The sequence below is a fragment of the Heliangelus exortis genome, chromosome 7 (genome assembly GCF_036169615.1).
Source record: "Heliangelus exortis chromosome 7, bHelExo1.hap1, whole genome shotgun sequence".
In the NCBI taxonomy this organism is placed as follows: Eukaryota; Metazoa; Chordata; class Aves; order Apodiformes; family Trochilidae; genus Heliangelus; species Heliangelus exortis.
This window is the reverse complement of record NC_092428.1, coordinates 7,573,329-7,586,824: the sequence shown is the minus strand read 5'-3', so window position 1 is coordinate 7,586,824 and position 13,496 is coordinate 7,573,329. Positions and strand designations below refer to the sequence as shown.

Sequence of the window (13,496 nt, the reverse complement as noted above, 5' to 3'; positions counted from 1 at the left end):
AGGTCAGAATTCATGCACTCAGATGCCTCAATTACAGCAAAATAATCTGTGTGTTAGGATGAGGCAGTGACCTGTAGGTTGAGCATGGCATATGGTCTCAAGGGGACTTACGGTCTCTTAGCGACTATAACTCCACTCCCAAAAATATGCGGCCAGAGGGTGGAAGGACGCGGAAGAGAAATGGTGCTCAGTTTGAGATGGAGCTGCCTTGGTCCTTCAGTATCAAACACCATCTGTTGCAATGAGCTCCATCTCAGGACATAGTTGTGTTCTTGCCAGATGTTAGCTTATATGTGCTACACGTAAAAGTAAACTGGTGAAAAAGCTGTGGTCTGATGTGCTTTCAGTAGGATTTGCCCTGCATAAGTGATGATGTGATAGCCAGCTTCTCACCGAGAGGATGCACTCCAGAAGTTGCAGGTGTGTGGCTGGAGTGTGTTCAATGAGTCAAGATAGGAAATACCTTCCAAAGCTCCAAATAAGATAAAACAAACTGAGCACATGCTCAATTGATTGAGTCTTTGGCAAAGTATGACATAAATTTGCAAGGCTCTTGCTGAGGCCTGCCCTGACTGTATCCTACCTGAGGAGTCCTTCAGGCATGCCAGGTCTGCCCTTGTTTTCTTCTTATGCTGAAGCCTCCTTTTACCTGCCTTCCCCTTGCAACATTGCTCTTAAGTTAGGAACAATAACCTGCTAACTGCCTACGAGGACTGCTTTATGCCATGATTTTCACCACTGCGCTCCTTCTGCAGCTTCTGTGTTGCAGCCTCCAATGTCCATGTCCCCTGCCAGTGGTGACATCTTCTACTGCAGTTGTCCTTTTCCAGGTCTGACTGTGCAGGTCCAGGCAGGACCTGGAGGAAGGAGGAAGCATGGACTTGGGGAGTTCTGTAAAGTCCCTTCACATTACCTTGGCTTTAAGGTCTGAAGCCAGATTCCCAGAGGCTGCAGGTTGCATTTCGCTTCCTTCCTCTGGCTGATGGGAGCACAAGGGGTCTGCTATCTGCTCGTCCTCTAGAATACAGCCAGGAGCCACCAGGGGACTGCTAGTGGGGATAGAAATGTTAGCAGTCCAAATCATGATGGGAAACAAAAGGAGTAAAAGAAACTCTGGATTAGTCTTTCCCCCCTCCCCCCCTCAAGAAGATGGGAAGAAATCTAACAAGCACAAGGCTGTCTTTTCCTGGAACATGCATGCAACATGCTTGTCACTAATGCTCTGTAGGCATTAGGCATCTTGTGAGAGAAGATATTTTCCCCCAAGTAAGTGAAACAAGCACTGAAATGTAGGATATATGATAACTTCTGAGGCAGAAGGAATAAGACCCCAGGCAAGGGAGATCCAAACAGTGCCCTGTATTTTTTATTTTTTTTTTCCCATTTCTGAGACTGTGGTGTTCAATTAACCCCTCTTCTCTCTCCTGGCCATGGTTACTGCAGGTTTGCAAAGCAATACCTAGCCTTTTGGATGATGATGTGTTACGCACTTGGTCTGTAACAACCAGTTTTCTCCTGAAATGATACCAGAAGTCTGCTGTTTCGATTTAAACTGTTTTCCAAGAATTTGGTTAAAAATAAAGGCAGTCCACTCCAAGAGAATCTAACTTGAGGAAGCCATGAAATTTTATTCATTTCTACAATTTAAATATATAATCATTGACATATGGTAATACTAAATACATGGGGAAATGTAATTGTTTAAATAAAATTTCTGCATTCAGTCAAAACCCAATAGTTGTAACATCAAACTGTAGTTTCCATTGTACAGGAAATAAAGCATAATTTTTTCAGGGAAAATAGACATGCAATTGCATGCCTATTTTGTTGCTTATATAGCTTTACTTTTAGCTTTCTCAATTTTGCTGTTACTAAAGGGCTAATGGAAGAGAAAATATTGGGGGTGAAGAAACAGAGCAACACCCAGATCATGGTAGGAAGGGCAAAGGAGATGTCTGTACTATGAATAAATGCTCTTTCCCTGTCGTTGTTTCTGGGCAATGAGTTTCTGTGCCTGGGCTAGGGACCCTGTGCCTTCCTCCTCACTTTGGCAGCAGCACTGAAGCCATGCTGAGATGAGGATGTAAGGACTGTGGAAATGCTTCTCTTGTAGTTCTTTGTCATCATGTAATGCTTTTCTCCTGCCCCCTTGCTCTCAAGATAGGGGAAGGAACTATTTACTTGTTCATTGTCAGTAGGAGGGATGGGGTTTATATTAGATTTGTGTGAAGCTGCAGGCAGACCATGTCTTTGCATGCTTAGAGAATCCCAAAGAGATTCTCCAGATCCTGTACTTTCAACCTTACAAGTGATGCTTGCAGACCCCTGTCACTCCACCACTGCCATAAAGAGGAGCAGCTCAGGAATTCACTGTTGTTGTTGGAACTTATGCAGAAAAAGGCTTGCTTTTGCTGGGTTTATTTTAATGCTTTCACTAGTCAGTGGAAGCAGAATGTTATTGTAAGGTCTATCCTGGATCAGCCTTTCTGCTCCTCCCTCCATTAATATGGCTCTGTGGTGTGCTGTTGGCCTTTCCCCCTTGTTCAGTGGTACTTTATGATCCTCCCCATCTCCTGGATTCATTATGAGCATCCACTGCTTCTTCATTGCTGGCATTTCACTTAATTCCTCCTCCACCTCCTTGTATGGTTCTTAGGCAAGACCCATGGTTGTCAGTGGTTCCTCTTCATCTGTAGCTGTGAGTTTCATAGTTTGCTTGTGATTTCTCTATGCAAACCAATAGTGTGCAGCTTGGACATCACTGATTTCTTTTGCCTTTGCATGTAGCAGGGCTGTGCTCAGTTGTCCTGATAGAGGTGGTGGCAGAGGTGCTGTAATCAAACAGATACTGAGGACAGGTTTACCACTTTATAATTATCTGAGAGATTCTGGGTTTTTTTCCTGCCTTCCTCACCCCAGCAGCATCTATGACTTGAATGCATTTTGGCTCCTGTTTCTTCCCCGAGCTCCATCTCCTCATTGGTCTCTGCACACATCCCCTTCCTCTTCTTCATAATTGACTTGTTTGCTCCTCTAGTCTTGCACTTCATCCATCTTCCTATTTCCCCTCTCTAATCTATTCCTCATGTCCTCTTCCTTAATTTTTGCTGCTGGAATGTGAAGCATACCTCCAGAAAAATAGTAGTTCTCTGTGAACTTAGTTCAACTCAAGATATGAAGGACAAAAGCTAAATCATACCCAGCCATTGGTGAGTACAGGGAAGTTCATGGATCTAAGTAGCTTTCATTTTGTGGCGTTGTTATAAATGGTTATTTTCAGTCAATATGTGGGGGTTTTTTCTGCTTTTGGGAGAGGTCTAGGCAAAGGGGACTTCTATCTGCTTGGGCATCACCTGGCGTGACTGGCCTCCAAAGGTCTTCTCTCTGGTAGAAATCATGCCCCTCAGTTTTTCAAACACCTGTTGGGGGATGCTTGGGGAGCTTGTGAGTTCTCTCCATAGACAAATCTGCAGCACTGAGGTACTTAGGATTTGTCAGAGTATTTTTGAGATCACGCATCAAATTAGACAGATTAATGTAAATCATAAATGCAGTTTATTCCAGCAGAATATATGTTAGCTAATGCTCATAGACCAGGGAATTAAGTTACAAAAAGTAAAAAAAAGGGGATGGGGAAAGAAGATAATTGATCAGCAGCTGCCTAAACCCGACCTTCATCTCCACAGATTCTCATGTGTCTTCTCATGGTGTGCCAGCTAGGGAGAGCCCACACTCAGAACCATTATGAGACTGCTGCCATCTTTTTGTCCCTGTACCTTATTTTATAGAAGTTTCTTAATGAGGCAGCTAGTGAGTACAGGTTGTCTCTCAAAGAAAAGCCTGGCATCACTGTGCTATATTTTCTGATGGCTAGATCTGGAGATACCAGTTTGTGTCCCTTTCATGCTGGCAAAAAATGCAAAGACAGCATTGCTAAATGTGCTTTTCCTGAGCAGGCAGTTGGTTTTGATCGATGTCTTGCTTTTTGCACATATGCAAGGAGGAAGTGCTCTCAGTAGGCTTGCTTTCCTCCTGCTGTCGCTGAGCTCCCTAGCCAGCCAGTCCTAGCCCAGACAGATGTATTTGCTTGTTACAGAACTTCACAGGTCACCTACATTAAAGAGCAAAGCACAGATACTGTATTAAATCAAGTGGTTGTCCTCTGCCTTCTTGTTCAGGTTAGATGTGATACATAAATGTGCTAAGAAAATGGTTTCATCAGTGAAGTTCAGACTGTGCAACACCCACCTTAAGGCTCTGGCAGTTTTAAGAGGTTACATTCCAGACATTAAGGCTCTTGTGGTGAAAATGATGGACACTGGAGTAGAGAAAAAGCAAAAAACTCAATAAAAAGAATCTGCTATATAATTGTGTGCTCTGATGACCACAGCTTTGCCACATTTATTGGTCTTGATCTTCTCAGAAATTGACATGCTGTGGTACAGGGCAGGAATCTAAGAATCTGAGAAGAAAGTGTATTTTGATAAAGTATCTATGTATAGCTCTCTTAATTTTCATTTGCTGTATTTTTTCCTTGCTGGATTCTTTTAGAGCCTCCATAATTCAGGTTTACTTGACAGCACTACAGAAACAGAGATGGTTGATATCTTGGGAATCAAAGACATGATGATTTTTAATTTTTTTTTCTTTAAAAAAAGGCTGTCTAGCCTGTTTTATTCTTCCCAGCCTAATGGAGGTTTGTTTGGTATAGCACATCCTCTGATGATAATAACTTTCATCATTTATGAGCAGAAGTTTATTTTCTAGCAAACTAAAAATGTTCCTCCTAAGGAGTTTTTCTTCATTTTCTTTTTGTCTGATTTATACAGCCTGAGTTCTCAGTTTAAATGTCCCCTGTGGTTTTTTTGTTTTGTTTTGTTTTTTTTTAACTTTTTGGTGGTGGGGGGGGTTGTTGGTTTTTGTTTTGGTTTGTTTTTTTGTTTTAACTCTGCCATCTGAAGAGTCCTCTGCTGAAATCTTTCAACAACGGCTCAGATCATTCACAACACTTTCATAGCAGTAGCTCTACAAAAGTGAGGAAAAATTGAAGTTACTACCTATAATAATGAAGTTAAATGCAGACTTAAGTGTTTGTGAACTTCGACAGACTGAAAGAGTGCCAAACATTTTGCAACTATACACAAAAAGACAGGCCCCTGCTCTAATCGGCTTATAAATTAAAAGGAAAGTACATTGGCAAGAGCAGAAGAGCTGATATGACATGCTTTAAATAGTTTATAGGGAGCTGGAGGATTGTTGTTTATTTGGTGATGTTGGGAAAATATTTAATGTGCTTTGGTTCAACTCTTTACAGAAATGCTTCTCCTCCCCCAGTTCTCTTTCCCAATGACTGTTTTTTGGAGATTAAAACCAGCAAGTTTAGAGTAGATGGAAAATGGAGAAATGCTATTTCCAAATCGACAAGCCCGAGAGTAAATCTTTATAGATACTTTTTATGTGAGTCAGGCTTTCTAAAGTAATTATCGTAATATAAGAAAGGACCAGAGCTTCACCGCCCCTGCGGACGGCGAGCCAGGGTCGCAGCTGGTGTAAATTGAGATTCCCCCTATCTGGTGTGTATTGCTGTCAGGGAGGTGCGCTGGGGCCCCCCTCGCAGGGTCCCGGGCCGCCTACGACCTGCGCCGGGCGGCTGCAGCGATTCCCGGAGCTCCCTGCACCCCCGCGGCTCCCCAGTGCTCGCAGGTAGCCAAAGCTTTTTGGCGTTTAAAGGGATTCTACAGCAAACCTACAATTAATAATAATAGTAATAATAATAATAGAAAAAAATATCACTCCCCCCTCCCTCCGAGCGGGTTTAGTTTTAGGTTCGACTTGCCATTCCTGCAGCCAGATGCAAAATGTGATACAATTACTTTACCGAGACCACCGGATCGGGCTAGGAAAGATCAGACAGGTGAGTAAATATTTCCTTTAGCGGCGTCTTCCCGAAATCGGGAAGCCGACCCCGGCAGCTGGGAGACTTTTTTGCTCCTTTCCCTGCTGCTTTATATTGTTTGTGGTATCTCTGCAGATAAGTGACTTCTCTACATCTGGAGTTTGCTTTCAAAGCAGACTAATTGTGAGTAACGTTTCAGAATAAACACATTTACCTTCCAATATAATTTGTAAGGAAAGAAAAAATACATAATGGAGGTTAAAGGGGATAATTTGTTTTATTTCTTGTAATTTACTACATAACACACTACAATTTCATTTTAATAGAACCATCCTTAGCAGATGGCACGGTAGAAAAATTCGGCCTGCAACCACAACACTGATTTGAGCAATAAATGCCCCTGTAGCCTTTCTGACATCTGATAATATGGGGGAAAACCAAACCAAACTAAAAATTAAAAAAACTCGAGGGATTAAGAAACTCGTGTGCCTCTTTCGGAGGTGACCAAAAAAACTAAGCAGCTTCTGAAGAGCCGTCTTCAGGTCCTGGGTGAGTTTTAAGCGGTATTGCAAACTGCGGCTGAAGTGTTTGCAGCCGAACACAAATTTCCAGGCTTAAATTGCCTTCTTCCTGTCCCGGGATGCCAGGGCTTTGCACAGATGAAATTGCGCAGCCCTTTCCCCCGGATCCTCTTACTTCTTCCAGTGCTCAAAGCCCCTCTGCTCCGGGCATCTCTTTGCTGCTTTCAGTCAGCCTGTGCTGGTCTTCACAGCCCCTTCCAAGGCGCATTTTGAGCCCCGCTTCCCTCTAAGCCTTAGCGGGATGATTACACGACAAATCCTGGTCTGTGCATTCCCTGCTTACCTCGTGCAGACCCAGAGATGTTTCATCCTTCCACTGCCCCGTTACCGTTAATTGCAGTGTCCCCACATCCCCTGTCTCGGTAACCCGGGGCTGCACCGGGGCAAGCCGATGGGCTCGAAGCGTTTTGTGAGATAGACAACGGGGGACGAGATTTCCACGGGCACGTTGCAGCCCGCGGACTTTCTCAGGCCTCCGCTCGATGCGCAGCTCTGCCGAGAGCACTGAGCCTTGGGGTTTACCGTTGTGGGACACATCAGGACCGCTTCCTCCGCATCCCGGGCCCTGGATGGAGGGACGAGGAGCGGAGGTGGCTCCAAACAGGCACCGGGCGGAGCGGACGGGGATCCCGCCGTAGGGAGCTCTGCCAGGGCAGCGGGATGTCCGTGCGATGGAAGCGCCCCTGGCCCAGGCTGCCGGGGGTGGCCGCTCAGCAGCGCCCGCCGCTCGTACCCGACCCTGGCCGGGCTCCCGAGGGCGGCGGGCTGGTGCCCGCTGTTCCGACGGCTCTTCGCGCGGGTCCTTGCGGCCCGGTGCCGGGCGGCATTGGTGCCTCTGTCTCGGAGCCCCGCCGCTCCCCGCAGCCCCGACACCTCCCGGCCCCGGCACGGGGGTGTCCGCTGGTGGGTGCCGGCTGCCCCGCTACACCGGGTCCCTCACCAGCAGATGGTGCTGCGGAAGCCCCGTCCCCTGGGCTGCGGACCTCCGACGGACCGCACCGGGCCCAGCTCAGCCCGGCCGCTGTCAGCCCTTCGCCGCCGGTCCCGGGTAGAGGTACCAGGACTTTGCGTGTCGTCTGGCCTGGGCGAAGGGGGAATCGGGCGAAGGGTGAATCGGGACAGGCTACGACGGCGTCGAAGGTCCCAGGTGCCGAGGTATGCGGGACCCTGGGTTTGCCCGGGAACTGGCTGCTGGTGGGCGAGGATGGTTCAGACGGACATACCTTGAGATGGACCATCGCTCCGCCGATGATCGGCAGCCCTCACCGATTTCAGGCCGGGTGCGACCAGCCTACGTTCAGCGCCAAGAACCGCAGCTCCTCGCACCTCTGCAAGCAGCCCATCCTGCCCCGGCCTATCCTTCAAGCAGCGGTCACGAGCTGGTCCCGCCACGGGCTACATCGTCGGTCCCATCGAACCGTGCTGTCCTTAGCACTCCCCATCTGGGCTTTTCCACACCGTACACTTCTGCCGTCTCCCCTCTCCGTTCCCCGCAGCCGGTCGGACAGCGCTGGGCCCCAATGACGTCTGGCAGCCCGGCTCCCTGTGCCCCCATTATTCGCAGTGCCCGACAAACCTTCGTACCCCGACTGGACGAAGGGGTGCCATTCCGAGGCTCCGGACTGCGGCGGTCCGCAGCTCCACTGCGCCCGTCGGGTCCCGCGGAGCAGTGAATGTCCATCCCAGCGGCCTCGCCTAGCACCGCTGGTGCACAGGACGGTGCACTGCTCTGCACAGGATGAGTTCTTGCCGCGGGAAGGATTTTTTTTTTGTGTGTGAATAACTTCCCTTTCCCCCAGTCCGTGCCGTCCCCGCTGCCTTACCGCCTCGGCCGTCCCTGCAGCCGGCGGGAAGCTAAGACTGTGCCGGGCGGCCGCCGCGCTCCCGGCTCCGTCCCGAGCTCATTCCTCGGAACCTCGGTGTTCTGGCTCCGGCCCAGATTTGCGGAATTCGGGATTCCCCGCGGAGGAGCCAGAGCAAAGCGAAAGCATGGTGCTGGCGGGCTAGTGGCGGGCCGGCGGGCCCTGAGCCGAGGGGGTTAAACCAGGAGCCTCCCCTTACCTTCAAAAAGTTAAAATGTCTGGAGCCTGCATCTCTTAAAGGGGCGGTGCTGGCTGCAAGGAGTCTTGGCACCGGCTGCGAGAAAGGCTGGTCAGGGGCGTGAGTTCCCCTCCACCAGCACCAAAACATTGCAAAAAAAGGCAGAGCGCCCCACACTTTAGATAAGGACAATTAGCCACCAGCGATCCCCTGCAGACAGCGAACTAATTAGGGGTTTCCTGCTCTCCGGCATGCCTTGTCCCAGCTCCTGCCCCCCCGGGCTCTTAGCCTTGATGGCACCTGGGCTGGCTCTCATGGCCACCTTCTCGCTGCCTTCTCAGGCCGGGGACAGGAGAGCGCTGCCAGTGGAGAAACCTCCAGGTGTGAAGGGAAGAACTCTCATTCTCCTTGATGTCAACACCAAGAGCCCTGTCAGGATAATCAGTGAGAATTTCCTCTCCCTGCAGCTGGACCCTTCCATCATTCATGATGGCTGGCTCGATTTCTTAAGGTAAGGCAGGAGCCCCCCGGCGCCTTCTCTACACCGCCCGCGGGGCGCCCCGGCGGCCCCGCCACCCGTCCCCGCCGGGTTCCGCGCTGCTGGCGGCGCTTGTTGTGACGGAGGGAGTGAGGCCATGGTTTCCATTAAGATGCACATGTTTGCAATGGAGAAAGCATTTTGGTGACTTATCAGTTATGACTGCAAAAATGTCGTGCTCCCCTCGCTCCAACAACCGCTCCTCTGCAAAAAGCACAACACTGGGGGCCGAGGCAGCACAGGGAAAAAAATAATCCCCAGCAGCAGGAACAGGGCCTCCTGTCGAGCCGAGCCGAGCCTTCCCCAGGTCCCGACGGGCGGAGAGCGGAGCGTCGGCCAGGTCTTCAGAGCCCTCCGCTCCCCGGACTTTAAGCTCTGCGCAGCGCGCAGAGCCGGGCTGCAGCTGCGCTGGGCTCCACCGGCGGTGCGGAGCGGCCGCGGCCTGGGGACGCTGGGACGGCTAGAAAGCTCTCTTCCTGCTGGGTAAGTCGGGGAAGGAGAGTGGGTCTTCTTCGCCCGCCCGCTCCGAGGGTCTCCGCGGCTCCCGCCTCCGCCTCCAGGGAAGGAGCGGGGCGAGGAGGCGGGAAGACGCGGGCAAAGCGGAGCCGGGCCCGTCTCCCGCCTTCCTCCCCTCCCGTCTCCAGCGACTCGGCCCGCGGCGCGGTCCTGCATGGTGCGACCGGGCTATGCGGGGCGCCGAGCGCTTCTGTCTCCGCGACGCCGCTGCACTTGTCCGGGGGCATTGGGGGAGGGGGGTGACGAGAGTCGTGTCCCGCCGACCGCCGGGACACTACAGGCGGTTCCTCGTTACCGGGCCGTGCCGCTCGACCGGTGAAAAGCTCCACAGCCGGGTGCCGCTGCGCTGGTACCCGCCCCGGGGAAGGTAGCGGCCGGTCCCGGGGTTCCCGCGGCCGCCCGTCGTTGCTAGTACCGGAGCAAGGAAGGCTCTTCCCGGCCTGGGCGCCCTCAGCCCGCTCTCTCCTTTCCCCAGCTCCCGGCGGCTGGTGACCCTGGCGCGGGGCCTGGCCCCCGCCTTCCTACGCTTCGCGGGCAAGAGGACGGACTTTCTGCAGTTCCACAACGTGAAGAACCCGGCCAAGAGCCGCGGCGGCCCCGGCCCCGACTACTACCTCAAGAACTACGAGGACGGTGAGCGCTGAGGTCGGGGCGGGGGGCAGGCGCGGCAGTGGGGGGCTGCGGGCGCCGGGAGGTCCCGCTCCGCCTGCCCCGCGCTCCCTGCGCTCAGGCGGGGCCGCGCCTGGGCAGTGCTGCCGCTGGGCACCGGGCAGGGGAGCCTGCCCCGTACCTTTTCCTTCCCGAGCGGGGGCAGCCGAGGAGCTCGGCGAAGCCCGCCCGCCCTTTGCCAGTGGATCCGGCGGATGCCGGCCCCGGGAACAAAAGGCCGGCACCCAGGGACCGGAGCTTTTCTTATCCCCCTCTCCGCCGCGTCCTCCGTCTCCCTTCGCTTCCAGTCCCCGAGCCAGAAACGCCGGCTTTGACCCCGCTGCTGGCGGGGACCCGGCACCGCAGCCCCGGGATGCCTGTGCTCGCACCGCCGCGCACTGCTGCCGCCGTTCTCGGGGAGCCCGGTCTTTCCAAAAGGATCTCGGCGACGTTTCGCGTTTCTCCGCCCGGTGCAGCCCCAGGGCACCCCGCCGGGTTTGGTCGCGGCTAGGCCTCTCCGTTCCCGCCGGTGGGTGCCCGTCTGGGGCCGTTCTGCCACCGTAGGTCTTTCCGAAACTCACCTCCTGGGCCCCGGCTTTTCGTTTTCGCTACTCCCCTCTGCTCCGCGTCTCTGCCCTCCTCCACAGCGCTCCTCAGCTACAGAAAAGGCTTTCACTTTTTGCGGTCCTCAATTCACACAAAAAGACTTGCTAGCAAAGTCAGGGCCAAGTCTCTTTATTAAGGCGCTTTTTTTTTTTTTTTTCCTTCTTTTCTTAGAAGCAGAATACCACGTCCGCCTGCAAGAACATGCTGATAATAATTTTGTAATACTTTTTCCCCCTACTCAGTGACTTACAAAATTAGCTGAAGATATTTCCATAAGTAATTTTGAAGGCCAATTAATGCCAGACAGATCCCAGTGGGCAGATCTATGGAACAGAGGAAGTTTTGCAGAGATCTAGTCAGCAGCACATTGCTGAATGGAAAATGCATTTGCCAGTTTTTCTGATGGTTCCTGCTGTTCTCCCACATAACGCCTGATCTCACCGAGATGAGTATCCCTCTATTCCCACACGCAGGCAGGTGGGTACATTTGCATCTCCTTGGAACAAATCTCAGGCAAAGTGTTTGCTCTGCCTACTGAGATATGCTTCAGGAGAAAATGCTGACTAAAACTGCTGCTGCCTTGAAAAGAAGAAATTAACTGTAGTGCATAAAATTGAGGATGGAACTCATGCAAAACATTTGTAGGAACAAAGTTTTCCACTTTCAGTATTTCAGCAACTTGCAGGAGTGAACTTACACTTATTAAATATATTTACAACATCTTTCATGTTAGGGAAGGATTGAAAGCTTTTTTTTCTCCTTTTTCCTCATGGCAATAAAGTTGAAATGTAGCAGCCCTTCAAAATGAAGCATCTCATAGAAGTTGTAACCACAGGTCTTAACTTTTCATCACTTAAATACGGAGCAGAACCATTGTGAATGTGGGTGAGGGAAGGAGGGGACACATGTGGTGTGTATCAAGCATCGGTGTAAATCAGAAAGGTGTGGTAAAAGGATTTCCTGCCTAGGAGCAAAGCTTTCCTATTTGTTCTTAAGATTTGTGTGCATATTTCAGGCTGGAGTTGCTAGTAGCTCTCATCTTTTTGTGCTGTGGCTGCACTGCAAACTGCACTAGAGGGATCCAGTTCTGCAAAATGAAATCCTCCATTGTAACTCTCTGCCCTGCTGTATTGGATCTGAGCAGCCATCTTCTCCTTTTGGAGGACTGGTCAGGTTTTTGTTCCCTCATCTGTGGCTTGTCCAGGACCTGCTTGAGATCAGGACATGAACAAATGTACAATCCCTCTTTACAAAAGCCCTTCAACCTCAACAGACAGCACAGAAAAGACAGCAATCACTACCTCAGCATGGATGATGCCACCAAGCGTCCTGCTAGGTACCCTTCTCCCTTTCCAAGATCCGTTTGGGTTGTCTTCCATGTCTCTGGGCTTTTGTATGGCCTGTATCTATTTTCTGAAATTTCTTGTCTAAGTTTTAGTGGCACAGGAGTGGGGAAGAAGCTGGGGGCTTTATTAGTTTAAAAAGTCAGAAAATTATTGAAGAGAAATTCGTAAACTTCAAAGTCTTGTGCACCACCTTAGTGATTTTTAGTGGCATGGCAAGTGATAGCTCAGTCGTTTTCTGCATCAAGTGTTTGTTGGGTTTTTGCCCATTAGCCCTGTGGGTGCACAGATTCCATGTCTGTGATCCCAGTGCCTGGGATCCCTGCCTCTCTTTGCAGCATGCACAGGTGTTCCCATGCCCCGTGTTCCCATGTGGCCTGTGCACAGATGGGGAAGAAGGGCATGTCTTACATTCTCCCATCTGCAGCCACTCAGTAGTGTGCAGGACTGAGAGGTGGAGGGCATGTGTACAAGGCTGCTCAGAGAACTGCAGTTACTAGCACTTAACTGAGAGGCAGCTGCGTGCTCACAGACCACCCCAACATGGCCATTTCAGGCATTAGACTGTCAGCAGCAACAGGACTGCTTTGAAGCATCCTTCATGGATGCTTTGAACTGTGGCTGGCTGGAGTTTGAATGACTCTGAAAGCATCTTTATGTTTTATTCTTCAGTGCTGCCTTTGATGGTCTTTTGCATGTCTGTAATGGTCCATCCTCCTGATGATCTGACCTCTTCAGAGATTTGTCCTGTTTTTCCCCTTCCATTTAAAGTTCTTTTTTTTCCCCTTCAGACTGTTACAGCCATGCATACACCCACTTTCTGAAACTTTCCTTTACCTGGGCCTTCCTTTGTGTTCCCTGGCTCATCTCCTTTCATCCATGGAAAGCATGGGTGCTCTCTGAGGAGTACAGTAGCTGCTTTTGACTTGCATCTAAAATGTACTTAATTTTCCTGAAACAAGGTGTTTCCTTTAGGCTTTAGGATTATTCTTTTCTTGTACAAATTCTTCCTGGAAGCACAGACCTGGAAGTATTGTGTAACATCAGGTGTGTATGGCATCTTTCCTTTATGACTCCAACAGCCTCACCCCAGTCCAGACTAGTCATGTCTGGGCAGGTAAAGGTAATGAAGTGCTGAGTGATATGTGGTGGCAGTCCCTGATGCCCATGAAGAGGATGCATGTGGAAACTTGTTTCAACACTGCATATAAAGCTGGCACATAAATTTCATTACCGAGTGGCAGATTTCTTTGTACCTGAGAACAATTTGAAAAGCAATTGCCTGTGAATGGTTTAGGTGGCCATAGGGTGTGCAGGCCCAGTTGGTC

General features: G+C 50.6%; 1 protein-coding gene across 3 annotated transcripts in view; it reads left to right on the top strand.

The window, feature by feature from the left end:
* The first annotated feature begins 8,317 nt into the window (after window positions 1-8,317).
* The window catches only part of HPSE2 (heparanase 2 (inactive)), a 109,692-nt gene continuing 104,513 nt past the window's right edge, over window positions 8,318-13,496 (top strand). For all 3 annotated transcript variants that reach the window (XM_071748572.1, XM_071748570.1, XM_071748569.1), the window contains exons 1-2: window positions 8,318-9,028; window positions 10,047-10,204. In XM_071748572.1, the coding sequence (XP_071604673.1) occupies window positions 8,769-9,028; window positions 10,047-10,204 (418 nt within the window). In that variant the 5' untranslated portion in view covers window positions 8,318-8,768. The remainder of the gene's footprint in view (window positions 9,029-10,046; window positions 10,205-13,496) is intronic.